This window comes from Mirounga leonina, unplaced genomic scaffold (assembly GCF_011800145.1).
Source record: "Mirounga leonina isolate KUSES-001 unplaced genomic scaffold, KU_Mleo_1.0 Mir_171, whole genome shotgun sequence".
Classification (NCBI taxonomy): domain Eukaryota; kingdom Metazoa; phylum Chordata; class Mammalia; order Carnivora; family Phocidae; genus Mirounga; species Mirounga leonina.
This window is the reverse complement of record NW_023270436.1, coordinates 10,152,670-10,166,304: the sequence shown is the minus strand read 5'-3', so window position 1 is coordinate 10,166,304 and position 13,635 is coordinate 10,152,670. Positions and strand designations below refer to the sequence as shown.

The 13,635-nt window shown below is 49.8% G+C and overlaps 1 protein-coding gene across 2 annotated transcripts in view; it reads right to left on the bottom strand.

Annotated features, from left to right (window-relative positions):
- RPH3A (rabphilin 3A) overlaps positions 1-13,635 on the bottom strand; it is a 65,005-nt gene that overhangs the window by 43,386 nt on the left and 7,984 nt on the right. For both annotated transcript variants that reach the window (XM_035017466.1, XM_035017467.1), the window contains one exon: positions 8,364-8,510. In XM_035017466.1, coding sequence (XP_034873357.1) covers positions 8,364-8,510 — 147 coding nt within the window. The remainder of the gene's footprint in view (positions 1-8,363; positions 8,511-13,635) is intronic.

Here is a 13,635-nt window from a genome sequence, read left to right as displayed (position 1 = left end):
AGGATGCGAGCATTTCAGACTCATTAATTCTCATTGTCGTTTATTGCTGTCGACACCTGGGAAGCTGTAGATCCTAATTTCTCTCCTTGACGGATGGGTGAATGGGATTCCTGCCCAGGCCTCAGCTCTTCGGGGAGGGGGTCACCTCGGCTCAGAGCTGGAGACAAGGGAGCCAAGAGAGAAAGACTGCTGGAGGGTAACAGCGGAGTTAAGGTAGTCAATCAATGCCAGGCAAGGTGCTGGGTCCTTATAAACCCTGGAACAGTCAGGGTTACCAGGTGCTGTGCTAAGTACTCCACATGCATTGTTTCTTTTTTTTTTTTTTTTAAGATTTATTTATTTATTTGAGGGGGTGAAGAGGCAGAGGGAGAGGGACAGAAAGTCCCAAGCAGACTCCTCACCAAGTGCAGAGCCCGACGCGGGGCTCGAGCCCATGACCCCAAGATCACAACCCCAAGCCGAAACCAAGAGTCAGATACCGAACCGACTGCGCCATCCAGGAGCCCCACATGCATTCTTTTCCTTAGGCCGTCTACAATCTGTGAGAGTAGTTCCATGATTCACCCCCATTTTACAGATGGGGAACCGAGGCACACAGAGCCCGCGAGGGGCAGAGATGACCCTGGAGGCTAGGTCTAGCTGCCCAGATGTTGTAAAAGAATGAAGTCTTTGTTTCACTGTAGTGCTTATGGTTGGAGCTCTTTCTATCTCCTCCCCAGGCGGGGGAGGAGACAAGGGTCGTTGCAGTGGAGAGACATGAACTGCCCCACTGAAGGAAGAAGTGTGTGAGACAGAACCAGTTAGCCTGAGTGAAGATCCAAGACACCCTGTCAATTCTTGACTTCCTTAAATCCCTCAACTCATCTGTCAATTCCTTCCCTCCCTGCACCCCAGAAGGCAATAGGATAAAGTGGAGAGACAGAGTCAAGTTCAAAAGTCAGGTTTGGCCATGTAAAGGCTGTGTGCCCCTCGGCAAGTGTCTGAACCTCACTGAGCTTCGGTTTTCTCAGCTGTATGGCAGGGAGAACAGTCTGTCCCTCAATGAGGACATTAAGGAAATGAAAGGAAATATAACATATTTGGAAGTCCCTACCACACTGCTTGGCAATAAATACTTGCTTTTCTACAGAACAGCAGAGTTAGACTCTAGCCCTGGAGCCAGACTGCCTGGAGTTCTAATCCCACTTCTATCGCTTATTAACCGTGTGACCGTGGGCAAGTTGCTTAATCTCCCTGCGCCTCAGGTTCCTCATATGTAAAATGAGAATGATAATAATGTGGCCTCGTGCATAGGGTTGTTATGAAAATTACATAAAGGAATCTACATAAAGCTTCGAGCACAGTGCGGGCATGGGGAGCTTCATAAGAGGGCACTACTGTTTTATTTCCCTAGAAGTTGGGCGTGGTACCAGGAAAATTCTCAAGTCTGTTTCTTCCTTCTAGACAGCAGGGCTAGAACAGCGGTTCTCAGCAGGGTGCGTGTGGCAATGGCTGGAGGCATCTGGGGTTGTCCTAGCTGGATGGGGGGTTACTAGAGGCATCTAGTGGGCAGAGGCCAGGAATGTTGCTAAAAGAAAAAACTCCTACGATGCACAGGACAGTACACACCACAAAGAACGATCTGTCCCCAAATGCATGTAGTATGAAGGCTGAAAAACCCCAGGCTGGAGGGACTTGGAGACCCCATGGTCCAAATCCCCCTTTTACAAATAAGGTCTAGGAAGCAGTGAGGGCAAAGTGATTCAATGAGAGGCTTAGGGTTTAGGATTCATTCAGCACGAATTATCCCTCCAACACGTATTCATCTCTTCTCTGTTTTATGCCAGACACTGGGCTACTTAAGGAATTAAGAAGACTTCCATGTTCATCTTACAAAAACAGGTTGCATAAAGTATTATTGCGAGAGGACATTAGAAATCCAATTCCTGGGGACACTGAAGTACTACTACTCAGTGATTCTTTTTTTTTTTTTTTAAAGATTTTATTTATTTATTTGACAGAGAGAGACACAGCAAGAGAGGGAACACAAGCAGGGGGAGTGGGAGAGAGAGAGAAGCAGGCTTCCCGCGGAGCAGGGAGCCCGATGCGGGACTCTATCCCAGGACCCTGGGATCAGGACCTGAGCCGAAGGCAGACGCTTAATGGCTGAGCCACCCAGGTGCCCCACTACTCAGTGATTCTTAACATAGGATGGTTCAGAGTCCCCCCCCCCTCAAGTCTGGTGAAATCTATTAATATTTCTTCTCAAAAAATACACAAGACACATGCACAAATGCTTCCAAACCCCTGAATCCTATTTATAGAACACTTAGGACTCCAGGTTAAAAAAAAAAGAAGGCAGCAGTGGGGGTGGTCTTCCTTTTGAAAGAGGAGAGTATGATCTGGCTTACTGTCAATGTGTCAACCTAATTCAATGTAGCAAAGTTATGCATCTTATTACTCACTTCTCCCTCTGTCCACATTTTGGAAAAATTCTGTGCCAAAAACACAGGAGATGATGGAACTGAGATGGGGAGGTGACAGAATCTGTTGGATGTCTCTCTGCCTTCCTCCTCCATCACATCATCTGGACACCAAGGTTAGTGACAAATCCTAATTACTTTTTGGGGCCCATCTGTTTAGGGAAAATGACCTCAAGTGGAAGCCACCCAGTTGCCTATCCCTTGGCACAGGCAGGATATGCGAGCTAACGCCTTTGAGAGGCTCTGGACAGAAAGAAATATAAGGATGCAGACGGACCTACCAGTGGGTAAAAACCAAACAAAAACCACAAACGGATTTTCCTAGGCAAATGTTTAACTGCAGAGTTAATACATTCAAAAGTCCGGTGGAATGAGAGACGATGGACTGTGAAAAACAAACTGAGGGTTAGGGGCGCCTGGGTGACTCAGTCGTTAAGTGTCTACCTTCAACTCAGGTCATGATCCCAGGGTCCTGGGATCAAGTCCCACATCAGGCTCCCTGCTCAGCGGGAAGCCCGCTTCTCCCTCTCCCACTCCCCCTGCTTGTGTTCCCGCTCTCGCTCTGTCAAATAAAATCTTTAAAAAAATAAATATTTCTAGGGGCGCCTGGGTGGCTCAGTCGTTAAGCGTCTGCCTTTGGCTCAGGTCACGATCCCAGGGTCCTGGGATTGAGCCCCGCATCGGGCTCCCTGCTCAGCGGGAAGCCTGCTTCTCCCTCTCCCACTCCCCCTGCTTGTGTTCCCTCTCTCACTGTGTCTCTGTCAAATAAATAAATAAAATCTTAAAAAAAAAAAAACAACAAACTGAGGGTTCTAGAGGGGAGGGCGGTGGGAGGATGGGTTAGCCTGGTGATGGGTATTGAGGAGGGCACGTTCTGCATGGAGCACTGGGTGTTATGCACAAACAATGAATCATGGAATACTACATCTAAAACTAATGATGCAATGTATGGGGATTAACATAAGAATAATAAAAAAAAAAAAACGGGGCGCCTGGGTGGCTCAGTCGGTTAAGCGACTGCCTTCGGCTCAGGTCATGATCCTGGAGTCCCGGGATCGAGTCCCGCATCGGGCTCCCTGCTCAGCGGGGAGCCTGCTTCTCCCTCTGACCCTCCCCCCTCTCATGTGCTCTCTCTCTCTCATTCTCGCTCTCTCAAATAAATAAATAAATCTTTAAAAAAAAAAAAAAAAGTCCGGTGGACACCCTATGGGTGTCTGTCCAACTCACAAAGGTCCTTCTCACACTCGGCAGCCACGCTGGTGTGGTCTAGCAGCCCTGGCCACAGCTGACTGGATGAGGTGGGTGCTCAGGGTGAGCTGGCCTGATCGGATTTCCTTCCCTAGGAATCTGGAATTAGGACTAAGAAGAGCTATAAAATCCAGCAGGTATGGCACAGGCATATTTTCTAACACGTCAGATGCGAAGAAAAACTTTCCTGAGGCCAGGCTGTGTTCCTGCCCTTGGGTCCCTTGAGATATCTCCCCATCCTTACATTAAACTCGCCTTTTTGCATAACGTGGTAGAGTCTCCAAAGATGGCCGCCATTAATGCCTTCCTTCCCTGGGGGTCTAAGTTGCTCTTCCATAAGGAGAAGGGACCTATTTTCCCTCTCAAAGAGACGTGGAGGGGCGATGCCCTGCCAGTTCCAGACCCAGATACTAAGCATCCTGGCAACTTCCATCTTTGCTCTCTCGGGATCTGGCCACCGTGTAAAGCTCAGGCCAGATTACTGAAAAAGCAGAGATCCCACGGAGAGGGTGGGCCACAAAGAGAGCGCTGAAGCACAGACATGGGAGCTGAGCTTTCGTGGCCCTTGCAGGGCAGCCCAGCCACCAGCTGAATGCAGCTGAGCGAGTGACCCCACCCCACCCCACATGGAGCAGAAAACCCACCCAGCAGAGCCCTGCCCGAATTCTCAACCCACAGGATCATGAAAAATCAGAACTGTTGTTGCTTTGAGTCACTAAGTTTTGGGTGGTTGTTATATAGCAATAGATGACTCAAGCAGTCTCCCTGGAATTCATTCCCTTTCCTGCAAAGAGCAGTCAGGGCATGAAAAATAAACCCCACTATCCCACTTAGCACCTCAGTAAGGGACATGGGGGCAACAGGAGGCTGTTTAATGAGTTTCCCTGCTGGTCATCATCTCTCCCTCCAGGGATGCTGAAGAGAGCAGAGCTGGGTTGTGGGCTGAGTGGCGAGGCAAGGTTTAGACACCCCCCCCCCCCCCCCACCCCCCCACTCCACAGGACAAAAGCAAAGAGGCTTCTGGGAGAGAAGCAGCTCTTGTCTGCCGCTTGCCTGGGGTTCCCTGGGGTGGCTAGCTCCCAGGGAGGGAGCGCCTCCTGGGAGGCCTGAGGGCGATTCTTCCCCAGATCTGTCAGAGCCTTGGGAGCACGCAGACCAGTACTGGCAGCTTTGGAGGTACCAAGAGGCGAACAAGAACTGGAAGAAACCACTAGACCAGCACCCAACAGGCTCCAGCTTCCAGTCCCACAGTGTCCACCCTCCACACCTGAGCTTTTAAGATTTCCATGTTCTTCAGAGTCTAAGAATTTGGGGCCAAGCCTTCAGGAGAGACACCTAAGAATTAAAAGCAAAATTCTGAAGGTCAGCCAGACAGGAATGTGTATCTTGGCTCTATGTGACCTTGGGCAAGTGATCTTGGCCAATCACCTCTCTGAGCCTGTTTCCTCACCTGCAAAAGGAGGACAATAATAGCACCTACTCGACAAGATTGAGAGGAGCAGTTAACGAGTTAATCCACAGGAAGTTTTAGATTCAGTGCTTGGCACATAGTAAGTGCTCAATAAATGGTACCTAGTATGATGATGATCTTTTATGATGTTTATTAATGATGATCTCCCACCAGTCCCAGATGGCTTTCCCTCAGTTAATAGGAAAGAAGATTCCACATCACAGAGCTGGTATAAACCTGGAAGGGTTCTCAGGTACATCTGCAATTTTAACCATTAGAAGGAGCTCATTAGCTCTGAGAGGGCCAGCCAACAGCATGGTACGGGGTCCTCCATCAGACACACCCAACTACTATAGAGTCTGAGCAGGAAGGACCCTGAGAATCAGCCTGACCTGCCTCATTAGATGGGGGGAGGGGGACTGAGGCCCCAAAGGCTCATTGACTGAGAACCCTGGGTTCTGAAGTGGAAGCCCCAATGGCACCCTGTTTTCAGCCTTGCTTCGTGTCTGATGTGTCATCTTGCTTTCCTCTGACTCCACTCTGATCCTTTCCCAGGGAATCATGGAGAGAACAGGAATGAGGGCAGGTTTGAGATCATAAGACACAAATCACGCTGGCTTTGCCTCCAGGAATGCTACCAGCAAGCACTGGCTGCTGGCAAGAGCCACAGCCACAATCCCGCAGGGCTGTCCTCCCCCACTCTGCCAGAAGACACACCATCTCAGCGAAGGGACACTCTGTCTTCAAGGGCTTGGCCCCAGCCTCCCTGGAAGCCTCTCAAATTCCCTTTAGGGAAGCCAGGGCTGCTGGAATTCCAGGGCTTGCCAAACAGGAGTCTCGGGGCATTATTCTAGAATAGAGGCCTTGGCCAATGTCAAAAACTGAGCTTCCTTAGCAAAGTCATCTTTAAAGGACTGCCACTCTTTATGGAGCGTGTGCTCTGTGCCAGGCACTACGATAACCCTTTGCACCCTAATTAAACACCAAGAGTTAGGTGCTAATGCTGTCCCCATTTTACAGACGAGGAAACTGAGGCACGGAGAGGTTAAAGTGGCTTACCTAAGGTCACACAGAGGGGACATGGTAGAGCTGGAATTTGAACCCAAGTATCTCTGACTCTGGGGCCCCAGGAATTAACCACGGTGCTATTCTACCACATCCTCAAGTTAGCTGGGGCAATATGATAAGACATGGAGGACAAGGCAGGGAACCCATCTATCTTGTTCTAGAAGGCTCAAGCTGGAATCTGCTCAGCCCACAGTGACCTCCATAACTTTACCCCCAGAGGCAGCCTGCCTGCCACGTTTGTACAACACGGTTGGCACCCCAGGCACAGCTGATTGGATGAGAGACAGCCCCTGACACAAGCCAGCCAATCAGAGCGCCTTCCCTGGGAACAGGGACCCTCTATGCCACAGGGGACGTCTAAAGAAATTTGGGGTCGCATGGTCTGCCACGTTCACTCACTCATTGAACAAATATTTTACTGCACCCCTACTATGTACTAGGCTCTAAGAATTTACTAGTGAACAAAGTGGGCCCAAAAATATCTACCCTCAGTAATCTTACAATCTAGCAGGGAGATATACAATAGTCAAACTAATTATGTAAAATATAAAATATGTTACCCAGTGGTAAGTGCTATGGCAGAAAAAGGCTGAGAGGAGTTTTGCTTTTAAGCGTTTACCCTTATTACCCATATCCCTCACTTCAAAAGGCTGAGGCCCATTGTTGGGTGAAGTGAACACACACACACACACACACACACAGACCTCCTGCCTGGACAACTCCCCACTCTGGTTTATCTTTTAAAAAGCAAAATAAGAATGCAACCCCATAAGCATGCCCCTGGAGACTTATCCCTTCAGCTACCTCCGGAGTAAGCAGATGGAGGGTGTGGAGCATGATGCTGACCCTGGCCGTGACAGGTGTCTGTCGTCTGTCAGCAGCACTCCCCATCGACCCCGAGTAAAATGATCTACAGAGGCTCAGACCAAAGGCACCAACTTCCACTTTCCATCCAAGACCCTCGTTTGCCCCTGGCTGAGTATGTGGGTGGAGAGATAAACGGGCGCCTCGGTGCCCACATCAGTTGTAGGCAATTGGCAAAGGCTACCCCTGGCAGAAGGGCCTGGGGAGGGGGCTGTGGAGGAGGAGGTCCATTTGAGATCTTGGTCTGGGAGGACCCTCTGGGGGCCTGGCAATCTGACAGCCAGTTTTCCACCTGTGCCAAGAGCCCCCCATACACCCGTACCCTCCCTTGGTCCCCCCTTCTCTCCCTACCCCCACAGTCGCCCCCATTTTGCCCACTCCTCCCTTTGCAAGACCACCCACATACTGCCCCCTCCCTCTCTAGCCTTGGCCTCGCTCATTGATTTTTTCACTCTCTGACACACATGTCCACAGCCTCCTTATATCCCTTGCTTCTCTCTCATACACATTCAAAAAAGCTCTGCCCTCCAAACTCTACTTTTTCCCTTCTTACCATTTATGAAAATGAAGTGTCACCAGGGTCTGGGAAGTGTACGTGCCTCACTCCATCTACTGCTTGCAACAGTCTTGTGAGATAGACTGTCATGTCCCCTGCTCGACAAGCGAGCGAACAGGGGCTCAGAGAGGTGAAGCATCATGCCCAGGACCCATAGCGGGCAAGTGGGGAGCTGTGGTGGAGCCCCCCGTTCTTCAGAGTCCAGACCCACCTGGTTAACCTCTGCCACCTCCCTCTCATGCTGTCTCCCTCTTTCAGGATCCGTTTCTGCCATTCTCTCATATAAATTCTTTGCAAATGTGCTATTTGATATACTGTCCCTAGATATTCTCCTCCTTACCTCTCCCTCAGCTGTATATTCTGGTCTACAGTGTCTCTAGAACATATTTCTACACAGCTGAGATTGGCCCAGATGCCCTGTGCTTAAAACCACGGGCCCCCAGGCTCCAATGCACTGCCCTCTCAGAGCTCCCCCTCTGTAAGGCACCCCCAGCCACCAAGCCCCCTCCCAAGCCAGTCCCCAGCCCATTCTGTCTCCTCTTTCCTGAGTTCTCCCACCTCGTGCCACAAGGATTCCAGCTCTGCCAGTTGGGGGGGGGGTAGTGGCAACCCCCTGGGGCAGTCTGCCACCCCCCCCAGCACACCGCTGAGCACCAGTCTGCTGGCCCTCAGGCCTTAGGGGCTCTCCAGATGGATGGGAAGTGTGGGATCTCACCCAATTCGCTCCTGTTCCATCTCTTCCATCTTCTCAGCTCGAGCAATCACTCTGTTGATGATTTCCTTCTCCTCATCTGTCAGCTCTTCCTGCTTCCTCTGTCTGTCGGGCTGACTGCCGGGATGGACGGACCAGCCTGCCTGGAGCCTAAAAGGTAATACAGGGAGGCGTGAGGCTGCAGAGACACCCAACAGGAAGCAGACAGTGGTGATTAGGCTCTGGTCCCTGGGGTCTGGTATACCTCAGTTCAAATCCCTGCAGGGAAACTCACCAGCTGGGAGATGAGCCTCCGTTTGCTCATTTGTACAATGGAACACTTTCTTCCCTCATAGGATTCTGATGAGTTTATTTCCACTAAGCACTTAGCACATGGTAGACACTCTGTGAGCAGCATTTGTAGGATGCTCATGAGAACCTGGAGAGTTAAGGGTGTTCTCAGGAGAAGAATCCAGAACAGAAGACTCTAGAGCTGGAGCAGAAACAATTCTGGGAGGGTGGTCGGAAGCCCTGGGTCCCAGGTTGACCCAGCTCCTGCCGGGCACGGATGTTCTGTTTGGGCCACAAATGATTTCTTCTATAAATTGGAACTAATTGCCAACTGGTTTACAAAAAGCTCTTCATTTCACATCAACATCCAGATTTCCAGCCTCAAAAGCTCCCGTAGCTTTTGCATTCCATCCTGCACTTTCCTTGGCCTTTCTTTTCTTTTCTTTTTTTGAAAGCCAACATTGACATAGCACCCACTGGGTGCCCACATGACCTCATGTCATCCTCACATGGTCCCTACAAATATGGAGAAATGAGACCACTTGCCCAAAGTCACATGGCTGGAAAGTGGTAGAGGTGGAATTCGGAGCTGGGCAGGCGGCTCACTTAACCTCCACAATATGGAGGGAACCCAAGCCCTGCCCACACAGCCCCAGTCGGGGCAAGCAGATCAAAGGCTGCTGGGTGGAGAGTTGATGCTGTGTTCTATGGCAAATTATTATAATCTCCGCTAATAAAATGGTTCACGCCCCATGGCACTGAGGTGCACCCCCTGAGGGGAGCGCAAGGTTGAACACCACTAGAAATGCTTGTCCCTGCTAGGGAAGAAAATCAGTAAGTAGGAATCCTCCGGAGCCAGCACCCCATCAGTTGCCAACCTCTATTATTTCCACTGCTCTAATCACATCAGCAGGCATGAAATTGCCTCTTGACACTCAAAGTTGGAAATTAAAAGCCCCATCTTCCTCCCTCCCCCTGGCTTCTCTTCCATTCTCCCACCCTTAGCTGGTTTGTTCTGAAAAGCGGAGAGGGAAGAGTCCGAAAGCGAAGAGAAACAGTTGTCTGGGAGCAGGCCTTACTCTGAGAAAGGAAAGGAAGGTGTGGCCTGGGGAAATTCCTCATGGAAACACACCTTGTCCTGCAGCAAGGGCCTCTGGGGATGAGCAACTGCAAAAAGCGCTCAGACTATGCTGCTCAAACCCTCCAGTGACTTCTCACTGATTTAGAACAACGCCCAGAACTACATAGTGGTAGTGGGTGCATGACATTGTGAATATGATAACTGAATCATACACTTTTAAATGGTTAATGTTATGTTAATGTGAATTCTACCTTCATAAAATAAAACCTGCTTTAAAAGATTTTGCCCATCTGCAAAATCCTACCCGATCTATCCTTAACCTGCCTCTCCATCCTTATGGCCTCTTGCTTCCCTTATCCCTACAGTCAGCTGCACTGGCCTCCTTGCTCAGTCCTGAACACTGTCTTGCCTCAGGGCCTTTGCACCTACTGTTCCCCCTACCAGGAAAACTTATTTCCACAGATCTTTCCAGGGCCGTCTCCTTCTCATTATTCAGGTCTTGGCTCAAATAGCAGCTTCTTGGAGAGGCCTTCCTTGATCTCCCACTGCCCAGATTTACTTTTCTCACGGCACCCATCACTAACTGAAATTATCTTTGGAAAAATTTTTGTTGTTTACCTGGTTAGTGCATCTCTCCACCCATGCCTCCCCACCCCATGACAATGTTGGTTCCAGGAGGTCTGAGTCTAGGCCACTACTGTGTCAGTTGTATTTAGAATAGTGTCTGAGAGTAAGCACAGTAAGATTTTGAATAAGACACGGTCCCTTGTGGCCCAAAGGTGTGTTAAATGTCTAATCAAAAGTGTGACCCAATTATGCTAAATGAAATAAGTCAATCAGAGAAAGACAAGTATCATATGATCTCAATGATATGAGGAATTTGAGAAACAAGACAGAGGATCATAGGGGAAGGGAGGGGAAAATGAAACAAGACGAAACCAGAGAGGGAGACAAACCAAAAGAGACTCTTAATCTCAGGAAACAAACTGAGCGTTGCTGGAGTGGAGGGGGGTGGGAGGGATGGGGTGGCTGGGGCGATGGACACTGGGGAGGGTATGGGCTATGGTGAGCACTGTGAATTGTGTAAGACTGATGAATCACAGAGCTGTACCCCTGAAACAAATAATATATTATATGTTAATTAAAAAAAAAAAGTTGGTGAAATCCAGGGAAAAAAAAAAGTATGACCCATAGGGAGACCCAAGCAGTGGAACCTGGTCAGTCTACGGGACCAAGAACAGCTCCCTGGGGAAGTGACATCCATGTGAAGACCCCGACAAGGGTCTACTGTGATGCCGGAGAACCTTACATTTGAGACCGTTCATTTGCATAGGTACCTTCTTGGACCCCAGGAAGGGCATTAGCACTGGCTGAGTGATTGAAAAATTTGCAAAAGCAAGATATTGTTGTTATCTTAAAGAGGGCCCCCTAACTTATATAAGCTTTGGGCCCCACAGCAGAGCTAGGGCCCCTGCGGAGACCCCAGAGGGGTCTGAAATCCGTGAGGGGATGGCAGAGGAAGAGACCAGGCCTAGTGGAGGGAATAAATGGTCTTTGCAAAGGCCTGGAGTTGAGAAAGGTGGCAGAATGCCCGAGGAGGTGAAGGTCCATGTGGCAGCCAGCCTGCAAGATGGTCCCCTAAGACCCCTGCCTCCTGGTATTCACACTGACTCCTGGCTGGTCCTGTGTGTGACTGACGAAATACAGTGGAAGTGGCAGTGCATGACTTCCAAGGCTGGGTCGTAAGAGTCATGCAGCTTCCACTTTGGTGTCTTGGGTCATTCGCCCCGAGGGAAGCCAGGTGCTATGTCATGAGGACGTGCAAACATCCCGGTGGAGAAGTCCACATGCAGGGGATCGGGGGCCCCCCAGCAACAGCCAGAGTCAACTTGACTGCTATGTGATGCTCCAGCCCCCAGCAAGCCCTGGGATGCCTGCCGCCCAGTGGGCATGTGACTACAGCTGCATGAGGAACCCAGTCCAGCCACCCTCGAATGCCCACCAACAGAAACTGTGAGATGTGACAAGTGGTTTCTGCTGTCTTGAACCACTAGGTTGGAGGTGATTTGGTCTGCAGCATTAGATAACTGGAAACACTCGGCTGGAGGATAGAGACAGAGCAGCATAAAGACCCACCTACAGTGTCAGTATACAATTTCTGTTGCTGCATAATGAGTTGTTACAAACTTAGGGGCTTAAAACAACACACATGTATTATTTCACAGTTTCCGTGTCCGTCCAGGCCTTGCTAAGCTGGGTCCTCTGCTTGGCATCTCATGAGGCTGCAATCAGGTGTTGGCTAGGCTGTGTTCTCATGTGGGGGCTTGACCGGGGAAAAATCTGTTTCCAGACAAATTCGGGTTGTTGGCAGAATTCATTTCCTTGCAGCTGCCTAAAGTGAGGGCTTGGCTTTTTGTTAGCTGTTGTCAAGAGGCCACCCCCAGGTCCTGGAGGCAATCTGCAATTCCTAACTAGGTGGGCTTCTCCAATTTCATCCTGTGGGCTGCTTGCTTCATCAAGTATTCCAGGTGAATCTAGCTCCTGTCAACTGAGAGTGTCTTATATAACAATGTAATCATGAGAGTGACATTAGGTCCCTTTGCTATATTCTATAGGTTAGAAACAGGTCCCACATCCCAGGTCCCCACATTCAAGGTGAGGGGATTACACAAAGTCATGAACACCAGGAGATGGAGACCACTGTCTGTCTGCCTTGCTTGAATGCTCCCCACAATGGAGACCTCACTCTCTTATAAGGAGCCTGTGATGTTCTATTAAAAAGATCTTCCTTACAGTATGCTAATATCCCTTAGTCTGCTGTTTCTTCTCATTATTTTTGAAAGATACACTGGACTCTAGCATAATGAAGACCATTCATCCTTCCCATGTGCTAATATCCCTTAGTCTGCTGTTTCTTCTCATTATTTTTGAAAGATACACTGGACTCTAGCATAATGAAGACCATTCATCCTTCCCAAAGAGCCTTAGTTACAACCTGATTCAGCCACCTCCCCAGGTCCCTCTGGCTTCGCATGGAAATGGCTATCTCAACTGCCCCTATTCTTCCCTCCTTTGTCCCTATTTTCTTCCTTCCTCCTCTTCTGATTCCTCTCTGCTTATTTCTTGCCTTTACAAAGCAGCTCAGTGACCAAAACAGAGCACAGGTGAGATGTTGGGCCATGTACCCAGTGGAGACCCCTTCCAGGCCATGTTCCTGCAGCTCACAATCTGCTCATGGACAGGGTCAGCCAGGGGCCAGACATGAAGTCAACACCTCTCACCCCAACACACAACTCATTGGGGTCCATGTGCATAGGAAACGGGTGCTGCTGGACATACACGGCTCCAGAAACATAAGCAGGGATGGGGTTCCCTGACAGGCCCTGCCTGAGATAACTGCCTCCATCTGCAGACAAGCAGAAGGTCTGCTGGGGGCTGCCAGCATCTCTCCAAACCCTTTCCCCATTCTCGGCTCCAAAACATGCAGCTGACAAACAGCTCATCAGTGTTTGAAAATGTCACCGATTGGTCTCAGTGGGGACTCACAAGCCTCCTGTGGATTTTCATGTTTTAAATCCAAAAGCAAACAGAGGGAAATGAGATGGTGTTTCAAACCAAAGCCTTTGCTCTCAAGGGGGAGGTTGGGTCTGTCTGGGTCTCCCCATGATATGCTGGGGAGCACTGTGAGCATGGGACTCTCGAGAATGCTCCTATGACAGGACGGTGGCTCCCTTGCCTGGGCCTCTGGTATAGGATTGCAGCTCCACATCCTTAAGACCAGAGTCCAGTGTTGGGAACTCATCAAAGACCAAAGCTGGAGACCAAAGTACTGCTTCTTTGAACAAGTTACTCACAGCATTGTACCCAAGCCAGAAAACATCCAGAGGGCCACTGCAGGCCAACGTGAGCCCTCCTTGACCCTGA